The 14008-nt window shown below is 53.2% G+C and overlaps 7 protein-coding genes across 7 annotated transcripts; 3 read left to right on the top strand and 4 right to left on the bottom strand.

Moving 5' to 3' along the window:
• Positions 1–239: 239 nt before the first annotated feature.
• On the bottom strand, positions 240–1472 carry N7532_011019 (uncharacterized protein; the record flags this gene model as incomplete). Its single annotated transcript, XM_056623510.1, has 6 exons — positions 240–830; positions 889–1004; positions 1064–1122; positions 1190–1212; positions 1285–1355; positions 1433–1472. 6 exons carry the CDS (start codon positions 1470–1472, stop codon positions 240–242), a joined length of 900 nt encoding a protein of 299 aa, XP_056468498.1.
• A 1176-nt stretch (positions 1473–2648) lies between these two features.
• Positions 2649–3688, top strand: N7532_011018 (UBA and UBX domain-containing protein; the record flags this gene model as incomplete). The annotated part of the gene is made up of 3 exons (XM_056623509.1): positions 2649–2730; positions 2789–3126; positions 3185–3688. 3 exons carry the CDS (start codon positions 2649–2651, stop codon positions 3686–3688), a joined length of 924 nt encoding a protein of 307 aa, XP_056468497.1.
• A 406-nt stretch (positions 3689–4094) lies between these two features.
• On the top strand, positions 4095–6069 carry N7532_011017 (RAD52 DNA repair protein RADC; the record flags this gene model as incomplete). The annotated part of the gene is made up of 5 exons (XM_056623508.1): positions 4095–4424; positions 4484–4570; positions 4624–4803; positions 4864–5047; positions 5096–6069. The coding sequence occupies 5 exons, from the start codon at positions 4095–4097 to the stop codon at positions 6067–6069; spliced, it is 1755 nt and encodes a 584-aa protein (XP_056468496.1).
• A 952-nt stretch (positions 6070–7021) lies between these two features.
• On the top strand, positions 7022–8081 carry N7532_011016 (uncharacterized protein; the record flags this gene model as incomplete). Its single annotated transcript, XM_056623507.1, has 2 exons — positions 7022–7284; positions 7346–8081. The coding sequence occupies 2 exons, from the start codon at positions 7022–7024 to the stop codon at positions 8079–8081; spliced, it is 999 nt and encodes a 332-aa protein (XP_056468495.1).
• Positions 8082–8416: 335 nt separating this feature from the next.
• On the bottom strand, positions 8417–9744 carry N7532_011015 (porin; the record flags this gene model as incomplete). The annotated part of the gene is made up of 6 exons (XM_056623506.1): positions 8417–8566; positions 8644–9146; positions 9321–9351; positions 9444–9532; positions 9590–9623; positions 9697–9744. The coding sequence occupies 6 exons, from the start codon at positions 9742–9744 to the stop codon at positions 8417–8419; spliced, it is 855 nt and encodes a 284-aa protein (XP_056468494.1).
• A 313-nt stretch (positions 9745–10057) lies between these two features.
• On the bottom strand, positions 10058–12309 carry N7532_011014 (asparagine synthetase B; the record flags this gene model as incomplete). Its single annotated transcript, XM_056623505.1, has 6 exons — positions 10058–10100; positions 10155–11521; positions 11598–11746; positions 12019–12044; positions 12121–12171; positions 12284–12309. 6 exons carry the CDS (start codon positions 12307–12309, stop codon positions 10058–10060), a joined length of 1662 nt encoding a protein of 553 aa, XP_056468493.1.
• A 393-nt stretch (positions 12310–12702) lies between these two features.
• On the bottom strand, positions 12703–13553 carry N7532_011013 (E2 SUMO-conjugating protein UBC9; the record flags this gene model as incomplete). Its single annotated transcript, XM_056623504.1, has 3 exons — positions 12703–13067; positions 13287–13447; positions 13519–13553. The coding sequence occupies 3 exons, from the start codon at positions 13551–13553 to the stop codon at positions 12703–12705; spliced, it is 561 nt and encodes a 186-aa protein (XP_056468492.1).
• Between the last annotated feature and the right edge of the window lie 455 nt (positions 13554–14008).

Raw genomic sequence — 14008 nt, 5'->3', positions numbered from 1 at the left:
AAACTTGAAAGATGAGTGCCCAGCGTACGTACCTCGGTAGGTCACACACTGGAACAGACAGAAATATGGATACCCGGGAGGGAAGCAAAAAAAGAGACACAAGAAAAAGGCTGATGCTGGAAACAAAACGGCAGGCTCGTCAAGAGACACAGGCGGTTAGATGGGGAGGGGGAAACTTAGGGCGTCGAGACGTGATCATAGGCATACTCAGTATAACCCACAACGTGGATCACAGAGCGCTAAAAGAAGAAATAGGCGATTAGGAAGCTGATCAGACAGAGTCCTGCGACCATTTGCACGGGCACGCCGGACTCGGTCTGTGCATGCGATTGCTGCATAGTCGCAGGAGCTGCCTTGGCATCGCCGCCGGTCTTCCGCTGCCGCAAACCCTGGTCTGCCAGTCGGTCCTTGAGCCGTTGGATCTGAGCATTGGCGTCTGCAAGCTGGGACTTGAGCTCCTCGCTGGAGGGGAGAGCGCTGGCGACGGCGGCCTTGGCGTTGGAGAGAGTGCTGGTGGGTTCAGAGGGCGGGGGGACTCGGCGGTGGTCTTTTCGGTGAAATCGGGAGCAGGGACGGGGGAGGTTTGTTCGGCGGCGCTTTTCTTGAAGCCAGGAGCGGGGGTTTCGAAGTTTCCACCAGGCGAGGTCTGAGCAGGGTTCACCTCTTCGACGACCTGTATGAAGAATGTCAGTTTCTAAACCATCTGTGCATACCACAATAAGACATACCGATTTCTCGGGGCTCGGAGGCGCGCCAGGAACAGAGTCCGAGGGCAGCCAGGTCACACGGATCTTGCGCTCCACCACAGCAGACTTGGGAGACTTCTCGAACTATAAACGGTTCTTAGCATGGATCGCAGCTGTATTTGAAGATCGTCGAACAGCGTACAATTGAGGTCACATTAGCATGCTCCATGTCGGGAACAACTGCGACGGACTGGACCAGAAACTTGTCCTTGCACTTGGCATCGGTGGCCGGCTCATCCTTCATAGCCTGCAGGAGAACTTTTGCAAACAGTCAGCTTATGCATATATATTATCGGCGCATCGGAGGGGAAGCGGACCTTGGACATCGACGGAACGACCTGGCTCGATACGGCCGGAGTTTGGGCGCACACAGTAGCTAAACGAGAGTCAGTAATCGCAATTTCACTTGCATTTTGCACGGTCGAGACAAGGATATAACGCACTGCTTCGGGGCAGTAGTCTTGACCTATTAACACAGAAAAGAGATCGGGTTAGCCATTTGTGCCGGACAAATTGCCGAGGGGAACTGGGCGCATACCTTGAAGACCACCGGCTGCTGTCCGTTGTTGCGCAGGTGCAGAACCTGGCACACTTCATGGCTAAAAGGACCTGTTTATTCCGAGAATTAGCTAACGAGGTCTTCCGATTTCAGGACCAGGTGGCTGAGGTTGTGACACGGCACTTACGCTTGAAGCCCAGCTCGGGGGGATCGATTTCGACAGACATGGTGATCGTAAAGGCGCTGAGAGACGAATAGGAGAAAAAGTCACACGTAGCGGTACCAGAGGGCTCCGCGACAGAGGTGCGATTGCGGAGGAGGAATTCGACGAACGGTTATCGAGACAAGGGTGTTCCGCGCCTCAGGAGTTGATTATTGTCCACATCGGGGATGTGCTGAGTCAGCGGTCAGGTGATGTCACTGAGCTTGGAGTATACATTGCTCGCTCTGGATAAGGCATTTAAACTCTCCGTACACCATTTTTGGCATGTTTATTTTCTCATTTTTGGTGCGCCTCGGTGGGGTTTGCTTCCATCCTCGGAAGCTCGCCCCCATGCCTGTGTGATTACTGCATGTGACCCCGTGGGACGGTTTCCGCAGTGGGGTTCACCCACTTGACAGTCGTGATTACAGAGGGCCTGGGAGTGAGTATTTAACAAAGTCCGATTAGTGGGGCTAAACGAGACATTCTATTCTGAAGCTCATCTTTATCAATAGTTGCATTCAAAAATGCTGTATGAATCCCCAACCAACCCGGCTGTCTTACTCCTCGGGCCGTTTATTGGCAGCATGTGCAGCCGTGGGAAACTATATCAAATAATGTTATTGACTAGGTGTGAATCCTGGGATTGACCGTTAGCAGAGGCATGATTCGGGTGGGTCAATTTACAATAGGCCCATCGTTTTCAATTTAAAGGTAATCGATGCGGACCATCGACTACATTCACTACTATATTGTTGACAGGCACGCACCACGGAGACAAACTATAATTATCACAGCAAAATGCAGCGAGGGAACATCATGGATGGTTGAATGTCATCATACACTTGTTCTTGATGAACAGTAAACCAAATTCAATATGGCAGACATTCCACGGCAAAAATCATCGAGCTTCATCATGCACCTGCCTAAATTTGTTGCTTATGGTAGTGAACCGGGCAACAATCACGGTGCCCCAAAGCGGACCCGCACTTATCGCTCGCCGCCTTCAACTCACGATACGTCACCCGCAAAGCTCACCTTCCACCGACATCCTTCATCTCTCCCTCTGCATCGCCCGCACTTTCCTTTCCACATTATTTCTATCCTTAAATTTCCTCCATTCGAAAAATTACCGCAAGCCGCGCACTATTCCCTGTCCAGACGTCGGTTTCCGCATCCGATCAGTTTACCCCCACCAAACATGGCGACCGACCTCGAACAGCTCATTGAAATGGGCTTTGACAAGGAGAGAGCGGAGCTCGCGGTCGCGAAGGCTGGCAATTGTCTGTATCCCACTACTCGAAGCATCTTCCTGTTGGCGTCTGCTAACGAACACCACAGTGCAGGGCGCGTTGGAGTGGCTCGAAAAGTACCAAGACAAGTCGCTGGAGGAGATCAAGGCTGCGCAAGCTGAGGATGAAGAAGCACCCGCCCTCAAGCCCGGCGAGGAGCCCCGCAGCTTGGTCTGCAATGAGTGCAGCAAGAAGTTCCGAAGCCAGGCGCAGGCCGAGTTCCACGCCTCCAAGTCCGGACACGTCGACTTCTCAGAGTCCACCGAGGAAATTGCCCCGTTGACCGAAGACGAAAAGAAACAAAAGTTGGAGGAGCTTCGGCAGCGACTGGCTGTCAAGCGAGCTGCCCAATCCGTGGAGGACAAGGCTGCCGAGAAGCGCAATGAGGTCAGTACGTTCAAGCTCGGTCACCAGTGCACACTGATTAATCCATGTTGCAATGTAGCAAATCCGCATGAAGAGCACGAAGGAAAGTCAAGATGCGAAGGAAGCACTTGAGAAGAAACAACGGATGAAGGAGGCTGCACAGAAGAAGAAGGAGCAGCAGGAGGCGATCGAAGCGAAGAAGCGTGTTCAGGCAAAGATCCAGGCCGACAAGGAGGAGAGACGTCGCAAAGCTGAACTTGCAAAGGCCGAACGCGAGGGCAGGGCCCTTCCTCAGCAACCCGAGCCGGCCCCTACTCCGGCTTCTGGCCCTGTCACCTCGAAGCCCGCATCTGAACATGAAGATACTCGTCTGCGCTTCCAAACTCCGAAGGGGAACATCATGAAGAGGGTTCCTGTCACCACGACTTTGTTTGAGGTCGCCGAAGCCCTGAAGACGGAGGATGGTGTCGAGGTGCAAAGTTTCGTTCAGAATTTCCCCCGGAAGGTATACAACTCCGAATTCTTTGGCGAGTCGCTGAAGGATCTGGGACTTGTACCTAGCGCAGCCCTGGTCATTCAGTAATTCAGTCCTCAGACAGGATGGGGACCCTTGGGGGGTCTTGGTGTACCTTGAGGTACTTCTACGAATAGTACCTAGGGTAACCATTGCTTATTAGAGAACGAGAAATGACCATCGCATATCATGAAGCAAAATGAACAAAATAATTGCGCAGCCGTCAGTTGAATCTAGACCGTAAACTCTAGCAATTTTAGGAATTATCCGTCCAAAATGCTTTGGGAGGCTCATTCGAGATGAACAGCGCCTACCTTAGCTTATCAGGCGCTTATCAACATGTGATGTCGTGATGGCCCGCGTGAGATCGAGACGCGTTTCAACCCACTCTTCACAATTCACCCAACCAGCTTCACAACACCCGGATATGCCAGCGTGAGAACCCTCGATTCCAAGCGAGAGAAACTCGATTCCAATGGATCCGACTTCTGATCAATTTAACCCCAGTATTGGCGACCAGCACCGCGGTGGACCCTCATCCGTCGGGATGCCTAATGCCCCATCTACCACCGCGAACCCCTTCGAAGAGCCGCAGCGCCGCATAAACGAATACACAGCACAGGAGATTGCTACCCTTCAAGCGCGACTCGACAAGAAATTGGGACCGGAATACATTTCATCCCGACCTGGTGCCGGCGGGCAGAAAGTACACTATCTTTCTGCTGACAAATGTATCAACCTCGCCAACGAGGTCTTTGGATTCAATGGCTGGTCCAGCTCAATCCAAAAGATTGACATTGATTTTGTATGCTGCTTTGCGTGCAATGGTAGTGCTGATCACCGAGGCTAACGATTATTGATCAGATCGACGAGAATCAGAACAGCGGCAGGGTTTCTATGGGTCTATCGGTTATCATGAGAGTCACGCTAAAGGATGGGACTTACCACGAGGTAAATTGCCGTTATTTTTCCGTTTGGATGAACAGACATCTAATATTTGCTAGGATATCGGCTATGGTCATATCGAAAACGCCAAGGGAAAAGCTGCCGCCTTTGAGAAGTCGAAGAAAGAAGCAACAACAGACTCCTTGAAACGATCGTTAAGAAACTTCGGAAACGTGCTCGGAAACTGTGTTTATGATAAGGACTATCTTTCGAAGGTCACCAAGGTCAGGTCTGTACCGGTAAGGGCCAGTGGGTTATCCTTTGGATGTCAGAAATATTGCTAATTATCCCCGATACAGGCGAAATTCGACGTGGAAGAACTTCACCGACATCCTGATTTTGCACCAATCAAAAAGCCACCACCTCCCTCAAGGCCACCTACAGAAGACGACGACCTCTTGCCCCCTCCACGACCGGTGGAGCCTGCTAAGAGCTGCAATCCAGCGCCCAATTTGAGCTTCGATGGGGATGGTGAATTTGGCAGTAAGTACTTACTACTCTTGTAAACATATTTGATTCTAACGACACAAGGTGATCTTTTTGATGAAGCCGATTTTGCCGTGGGCACCACGGGAAATCCAGATGAAATTACAATCGAATCAGAGGTCAAACAACAGCCTCCCACGCCTATGAATCGCCCAGTTCCTCCTAGAGTACCGCCTGAGGGTCGATTCGATGCGGCTGTCACACCTTCGAAGCCTGAAAGATGGAACCCTGGCAACCAAAGTCTCAGACAGCCAATGCCCCCAAACGGCCGACCGAACTCGCCAGCGATAGTCCCTCAACGCCGGCCCATGGCCCCAAACGTCCCAACTAACAATGCCCCTGCCGCCAGACCGGGAGCTCCACCTCAAGCTCGTCCCGCCCCGGCTTCCAACCTTCAAAATCCCAATGAACAAACGCAGATCAAGACAGAACCTACAACGGCACCCAATGCAGTTAACCCGCAACAGCCACCAGCAGGCTCACAATCAGTGGGGTTTTACTCAGCTCGAGCAGCCGACATGCTACGCGACAACCCTAATGGTGGCCCTCCGCCTGGAACCCAATTTGATCCTCATGCCGAGAGTCCTTCAATTCGCAAGACCGCCGGCGTTGATCATTCCAAGAGTCTGCCAGTTTCCCGACCAATGCTTTCGGCTGCCTCTCCAGCATCCAACAATGCGCGCGATTTCGTGAACCCTACCACAGACCTACAACGACGGGTTGGCGCCCCAGGTGGCCCGGCTGGAGTCGGCAGTCCTTTGTCAAGGGGTCCATCCACTTCTTCTTATCGACCGCTGACTCGACCTAACATCGACCCGAAGAATGCCCCGAACCAGGCCGGCGCGAACAGAGGGAGCGTACCTCCACAGAATATGAATGGAAAGCGACCTCCTTTGGATGATGTTACGAATGCCTCTCCCGGAGCGACCAGCCCGGCTGCTCCTACAGTCCCAAGCCCGAATGATCCCAAGCGACCGCGAGTCTCGGACACTATGCCTGGGCAGCAGGTTCCGCAATAGATCAAGGTCGGATCTACTTTTCCAAAGCACGAATCAAGTCGTTTAGCGAGTACTGCCATTCTTACATGAGCTTGCTTCCATATTGTGTTAGCATTTCTATGTTTATCATTCTGGGAAAGATGTTTTTTAAGGGTTCTTGGATCGGCGTTGAACTTATCCAGGAGTTTGGCGATAAGGCATAGGTCTATGCCGTGGGCAGATCATAGGATTCCCAGGGTAGTTTTGGAGTTGAATTGGATAGGTAGTTCACAGATACGTTTCACAAGATACTATTCATATCTCATGTAACACTATTCAGAACTGACGCCTATGGTGGCCATGCCTGATTATCTACGGGATTTCATTCCGCTTCAACTTGTTCCGCTGATCATGTCCCATTTTTCTTAATATTCGCAAAGGAAGTCTGGAAAAGTCTGTCTGCGTTTTCATATGGGCAAATGCGATAGATGCTGCGATTATCGGGTCGTATAAGAGGATGCCTGCTGAGAAAGGTCACATTTGGTTCTTTGAGGCACTAGCAGACAGGCTTAGGCAGGTGTGCCTGACTAGTCAGCATGATGGCGGGGTTTGAAACCTGGCCTACCCTCGTCGGGCTAGGCACAATCCCCCACGCTTGGTGACTGGCCAAACGAACCTTTATCTAATCTGATCATCTGTCATTTGCCCAGGCCACTGTCAGCAAGCTTGCAGAAATCGTGACTAGCAGATATTCCTGAAGCTCTGAAAATATGAATGGATAGTAGCTTGATCTCACTCTCCCCTAGAATTCATAATAAAAGTCCAAGTTCGTCTGTTCCTGCCTTACGGAACATCGGACGCAAAACGGGGCAGCGCTGCGAGAGCCCCCCAAATGACGCCACCCGATCGCCGCCCGCCAATCTTCCCTCCGCAACCACCTCGCACACGACACTCCCCAATGTGAGCGAGCTTCTAACCCTCTCAACGCCGGGTAATGGCTCCCCTCCGACCAACAGTTTTTACCTTCAAGTCCTTCTTCGCCCCGGGCCTCGCAAAACCCCACACCCTCACCTCCTTCCACTCCATCGTCAGTCATGGCGCCCGTACGCGAGCCCAGCAGGCACCACGCCCTCTCCTAGCACTCCCCACTACCTTCAAATCCGCCTTCTCGAGCACCAGCATCCGCTCCGAATGGGAAAGAAACTACTACGAGATCCTCGGTGTCCCCGTCACAGCCACCGCAGCCGAAATAAAAGGGTTCGTCCGTCCCAACTTGGCCTTCCAACTTTACCCGAACCAAATAACCAACAAAAAGCAGCAAATTCTACCGCCTATCCATGACACACCACCCCGACCGAAACCCCGGCGACCAAGCAGCCGGCAGGCGCTTCGCCTCAATCAGCGCAGCCTGGAACGTCCTTGGCGACGCGGAGAAACGCGCAGCCTACGACCGAGAGAACGGCTTCCACCGCACCCAATTCGCTCATAACAGTCCTCCGTCTGGGAGTCACAGCAGCCACAGCGCGGGCGTGCCGAAGGGCGGGTCCTACGCTGGCTCTAGACCTGCTAGTGGTCTGAGTAAACGGCGCGGAACCTTCACGGGGCCGCCGCCGAGTTTCTATGCTCAGGGTGGGTATGGAGGGACTGGGCGGACGACGCCTGAGGGCTCATTTGATAGTGCGTTTGGGTTTGGGAATGTGGCTGGTGGTGGGGGGTTTGGTCAGGCAAAGGCTGGGTTTGAGGATCCTGAGGACCCTGAGGGGTTTATTCGCAGGAATCCATTGCATTATTTTAATGCACGTGGGCATTTTCGCACTCAGCAGGCTGAGGATAGTCGACGTGGTCAGCGACGAAGTGAGGCTCAGCAGGCTGCTATGCGGCAGCGACAGGCGGAGGGCGGTTCGGCCAGCCCGATCAATAATATACTAGGGTATCTTGTGTTTGCTTGGATAACGTTGTTCGTTATCTGGCTTGAGGAGAAACTTCGTGATCGGAGGGATAAAAAGAGGTTGCAGAAGGAGGTTGTTGGGGGGCATAAGTTGCATAAGGCTTGAGCGTGGCCATGTCCACCGCGCGATATACTGTAAATAAGACTGTACAATATAGCACTCATAGCGAGATCAATGTCTCCGCAAGTATTGAATCAGATCATACCCCGAGGTACCAGTCTACATGAAAAGGAATTTTTTAATCAAACAAAAGAGATTTAGATTTGATTTACAAAGTGTAACGTAGTCGAGACTACTATACACACAGGATTATCCTTGAAGAGTAAATGAACCTTCCTCTGACCTGTTCCAACCAAGTCGGCAACGATTGCAAAGTGAAGAAACACATTTCCACCCAAGAGCAATTACTCCCGAGATATCATGCCAGCCATGGAAAGCGCTTAAGCCTCGAAGGTGAAGCTGGCGCCGACCTTGTGGGCAGCCTGGTTCAGGTTCTGGGTATCGAAAGAGGCACCGAGGCCAAGGGTGACACCGGGGCGGAGCAGGACGTTGTAGGCCAGAGCGGCGACACCACGGTCGTTGATCTTGGCCTGTAGAGTAAAGAAGTAAAATGTTAGTCTATGATATCATATCAAATTTTGATCAGTTGGGGGAGTTGGCAACGCACCTTGGCGAAGGAGGAGGGGTCCAGGCGGTACTTGCTGGCGACCTCAAGGCCGACGGCGTTGCCGGAGTTGGAGTCCCAGGAAGCCTTAGCACCGGCCTCGACCTGAGCGTTGACGCGGTGGTAGTAGGAGGCGGAGAAGAGGGACAGGTTGTTGCTGGCGGTAATGGCAGCGGAGTACTGGGGAACGCTGTAACCGACGGCAGCGGAGTACTTAGTGATGGCGGCCTTGTTGACGTCGTAGCCACCCTCAGCACCGACCAGGAAGCCCTCGTGGCCGAGGACGGCGTCGAGGTTGGCGGTGGGGCCGTTCAGCAGGTCGAAGAAGGCACGGGCGTGCAGGTTGGGCTGCTTGAAGTACAGGTTGAGCTTGGCGCCCTTAGACTGCTTAGCGGGCTGGTACTGGGTCAGGATCTCAGCCTTGAGGCCCTTGGCGATGTTGTTGTCCAGCTCCAGCTTGGTGTCCAGAGCGTTGGCGGTGGTCCAAGCCTGGGTGAGGGTAAGGCCTGGAGAGCGGTTAAAGATTAGTTTCAAGACATTTCCAGACTTATGCGCATACGCATGCAATTTCAACCGGCCCGGCACGAGAGGTCCGCATAAAGAATAATAGAAGTGTTTCCAATAGACCCTCTCGCGCGCGACAGGACAGGGTGGGGTGACTGGGTAGAAAGGCTGCTTACCAGTGGGCGCATCGACGTACTTGGCCTCGAGCTATCGGAGAGAATGGAATTAGTATGCGGGGTTGCGATCACGAATTTATTGACATGGGATAGCAGTGGGACTGCATAGGGGTGAAAACTCACCTGGCCGGCAATGGAGCCCTCGTGGGCGGACTTGCCCTTGACGGTGAAGGTGACACCGTTGGGGGCCTTGGACTTGACCTCAAGGTTGGCTACAGCTTGTTAGCGACACAATCCTGTCATCAAGCGTATTGAATAGAGGAACGAACCCGGGCTGGCGTGGTAGAAGTCCTTGTTCAGGAGCTATCCGGAGACAGTAATTAGCTGGCGATTTCGGGGAGTGGCGGATCAAAAATGACCATGGAAGTGAACATACGTCATTGGCCGCCTTGGCGATGTCGGAGAAAGCAGCGGGAGCAGACATGGTGAATGGAATGAGATGGATGTCTCAAGGTGAGGTGGAAGAAGGAGGAAGCGATGATGTTGGGGGGGAAAAGAGGTTTGGGCAGGGGCTCCAGCCACGGGCCGCTGGGCAGGCGCTGATTGGCGGCTGCTCGGGTCCCGGGAAAGCCCGCTGGTATTATGTAATCCGATTCCGAACGCTTTCTAAGTTAGTTATAGGAATGTTTTCGACTACACTATAGCAGGGCTGACGCTTCTCCTTCGCAGGGTATATACACCTCGATTCTATCTAGCACGGGTCTAAGGAAATATTTTTATATCAAACTCCAAACTTTTTACTCAACGTGGTCATACTTGGCGTTGTGGGTTGCAATCGCACTGCTTCTGGTTAGTCTTCATCCCAATTTCAAAGCCGGGGGTATCGGCACTTACCGGCCAGAGGGATCGGTCTGCTTAGACCAGGTCGGGGTCCAGCGCTCGACAGTACCAGCACAGTACGGGGGGAAGTGCTCGTCGAACATTGTGCGGTACCAGTAGGCTTCCTTGGTGTCGGGAATATCGGTGCCCCACTCGGGTTTGGGGTTCTTCATCATCTCATCGGTAACGTGGAGCTCGGCAGCATCCTTCAGACCGTCGATCCAGCTGTAGCCGACACCGTCGGAGAACTGCTCCTTCTGGCGCCACAGGATCTTCTCGGGAAGGTAGGGCTCGACATCGGGCTCGTCGCTGGTGTCGAAGGCCTTGCGGATGATGTACTTCTCAATGCGCTCCTTGTTGATCATCTTCTCCGCGGGGTCGACACCCATGGCGGTCTCGAGGAACTCCTTGTCCAGGAAGGGCACACGAGCCTCAAGACCCCAGGCGGAGGTGGACTTGTTGGCACGCAGGCAGTCAGCCAGGTGCAGGTTCTTCACACGGCGGACGGTCTCCTTGTGGAACTCTTCGCGGTTGGGGGCGGCGTGGAAGTACAGGTAGCCACCGAAGATCTCGTCACTGCCCTCACCGGACAGAACCATCTTGACACCCATAGCCTTAATCTTGCGGGACAGCAGGTACATGGGGGTGGAGGCACGGATGGTAGTCACATCGTAGGTCTCCAGGTGGTAGATGACATCGGAAAGGGCGTTCAGGCCGTCCTCAACGGTAAAGGTGAAAGCGTGGTGCTTGGTGCCCAGGAACTTGGCGACGTCCAGAGCAGCAGCGGTGTCAGGGGCACCGGGCAGACCAATGGAGAAAGAGTGCAGCTGCTGGAAGGTGGTGACGGTGGACAGCTCGTTCTCGTCATCAATACCGACCAGCTCGGAGGAGGCAGCAAGCTCGGCCTTGCTGGCCTTGCGGGTAGCCTCCTGCATGCGGAGAGTTTCACGCTGAGCAATAGAGGCGACCAGACTGGAGTCCAGACCACCGGACAAAAGGACACCGTAGGGAACCTCAGCCATCAGACGCTTGCGGACGGCCTTCTCGAGGCTGTGACGGAGGACCTTGTAGTCGACGGGGGTCGAGGGGACGTTGGTGGGGTCCCACCATGTAGGCTCGAAGTAGCGAGTCAGAGTGTCAGACTTGGAGTCGTAGACATGGCCGGGAGGAAAGGCAATGATGTTGTCGCAAACGGGGTGCAGAGACTTGAGCTCGGAGGCGAAGTAGACGGCGCCGGGGGTAGTGGAAGAGCGGCCGAGGTAGAAGCTGGTGATACCGATGGGATCACGGGCAGCAACAACACGGTCCTGCTTCTTGTCCCAGAGAACCCAGGAGAACATGCCATCGAGGTGCTTGGGGGCATCAAGGCCGTGCTCCATATACTTAGAATTATCAGCGAATGGTGCTTTTTGGACAAACAAGTATATAAGATCTATATCCATCTGTGGGGCCACATACCAAGGGAATGACAACCTCGCAATCGGAGTGAGTCTTGAAGTTGTATTTGGTCTTCAGGTTCTTGCGCAGGATACGGTGGTTGTAGATCTCGCCGTTGACGGCAAGGGCGAGGGAAGCATCGTCGTTGACCAGGGGCTGAGCACCGGAGTCTGCGAGTAGACAAGTCAGCAATTGAACTTTTAGTAATTAGTTCTTCAATAGGTATGCTACTCACCAACACCGACAATACACAGACGCTCGTGAGTCAGAACTGCGGACACGCGACGATTAGCTAGGACCACGACGACCTCAAAATTTGTTCGACTCACTAGTGTTCTCGCCAATGAAGTTTCCGCCTGTTGAAAATAACGCAATTGTTAACCTCTTCTATCCCAATGGACACTGCATCGCATTGCAACTCGATTTGTGACTTGTGACTCACTCCAATCGGGACCACGGTGGCGCACACTGCGAATTGAGGGATAAGTTAGTAAGAAACGCTCAAATGAAGCAGATAGACTACGAAGGACGATGATATACTCACGCCTTGGCCATGCGCAAAGCCGTAGGCTTGAACTTTTGCACATCAGGGTGACTGTTTGATCGTCTGGTTAGCAGTGTGTCCGACTGGATCCCACTTTGCGCAGCGGGCCCCGGGGGATGGCCGCGGGGTGTGGTGGGCTGGGTGGACTCAGGTGAAAACGCACTGGTGGCACGCGAAGATTCCACACATGTTGGGCAGATGGATGTCGACAACAGGTGGAAGATCAATTGAAGCTGGAGATGGAAGAAAGAGAGGATCTTGACTAAGCGCGGGTCTATGGGGGACGAACCGGCAAAAGGGCGATTTTTTTCATTTCCTCCCGGCGGGGCGCTGCAACGGAGGGGCGATGTCGGCAGACTTTGAGTCACCGATAAGATAAGCCGTTTTCGCGCGGTTACTCGGCATTTTACGCAGATGGGTCCAGGCCAAGCCTAGGGTTATACCTAGGCTATCCAAGAGTATATACGGAGGCATGGAAAGGTGAAAAGTAATGTGGTCAAATCCATTCGGTCAACGCCGCGCTTGTGTCCGGGTGTTAAGGAAGAATACTCCCGGGAAAATATCATGCATGCTCAACCCTCCTCAAAACCCGTGAAGAAAATTGGCAAAAACGAAAGAAAAGAAGATACAGAGACAAGCAATTGTAGTCGCGACTTTCTTCATGTCAAGGTGAACTTGCCAGCAGGCCCGTCTCTTACATGGGGGGTTGTCCTTAACGACCTGTCGAACTTTGCGCTCGTATGCGGCCCGGTCCTTCTTGAACATGCTATAGGCCTCGGACTGGGCAGGCGACTCTGGGTTGGGGTCGTTGAGAAGATCTTGAATTCCGAGGAGAATCTGCTTGATCGTAATCGCGGGCTTCCATGCCTCTTCTTCGTTCAAGATCGAAAGGCAGACGGTGCCAGAGGGATAGACGTTCGGGTGGAAAAGTGGCGGCGTGAATTTACCTGCAATAGCGCAACGTTAATTTTGTATATTTGGGCAGTAGGCGCGATCACAGCGACCAAATCCCAAGCTCGATGGATGTCTTGAAGTCAAGGGCGGTGGAAAGCTGTGATGGAGTTGGTCACATACACTTGGGTGGCTTGGTCGGGTATTCTGGAAGCGCGAAGATCGACTGCGTCAGTATGCGGATCATCGCATGGAATGTGCCAGGATCGACTTACCATCAGGGAAGATCACGTCGAGCTTGAACGAACCGCCCTCCCACAGAGTGTCCTTCTTGCCGGGGACGGAGCATTGCCAGCGCTTCAGGTCCAGGGTACCCTGCTCGGTTTTCACGGGCTTTGCGACAAACCCGAAAGGGTGGTCACGCCTCCATTGCTTTCTGTATGAAATCTGATCGTCAGTTGGTTCTTGGACCGTAGCATTGGTGATCGCGACATCTAGATCACATACCGCTCCTCTTGGAGGCGATTCAGGCAAAGCGACATATTGGGTGAGTGGGTCGATGAGGGCGAATGCGAAATTGGGCGGGGAAGTGCGAGATGCGAGGTCGCCGGAGGTCGGGACGATGAGGGGGAGTTGGACGTGAGAAGTAAGAAGTGAGGAGGTAAGGTCCAGGTTTAAAGAACTGCAGCTGCGAGCGCCTCTCGCTTTCATTCAATCAGGCCCCGCGTTGGCACGATTAGGTAAGCGGATTGCATATACATCTGAGCACAGCGTGAGGTAGAGCGAACACAATTTCCACTCTACCCTATACTACCTTTGCTATGTCAGTTATAACTATGTACAGGGGTTAAACTCCTAGAATTTTATGCGATGTGCCTGAAATTACTCTTAAATGACAACAAAGCACGCCGTGCCATGGTTGCTTCAACCACGTAAGCTGTCGACCAAAGCGATCCCCGTCCATTTCATACCAGACCATTGTCAAGGCCACAGTGCA

Source organism: Penicillium argentinense (assembly GCF_028826775.1).
Source record: "Penicillium argentinense strain IBT 30761 chromosome Unknown utg000011l_segment0_segment0, whole genome shotgun sequence".
NCBI lineage: Eukaryota > Fungi > Ascomycota > Eurotiomycetes > Eurotiales > Aspergillaceae > Penicillium > Penicillium argentinense.
Note: the sequence above shows the minus strand (reverse complement) of the source record. Positions and strands in the feature narration are given on the sequence as shown.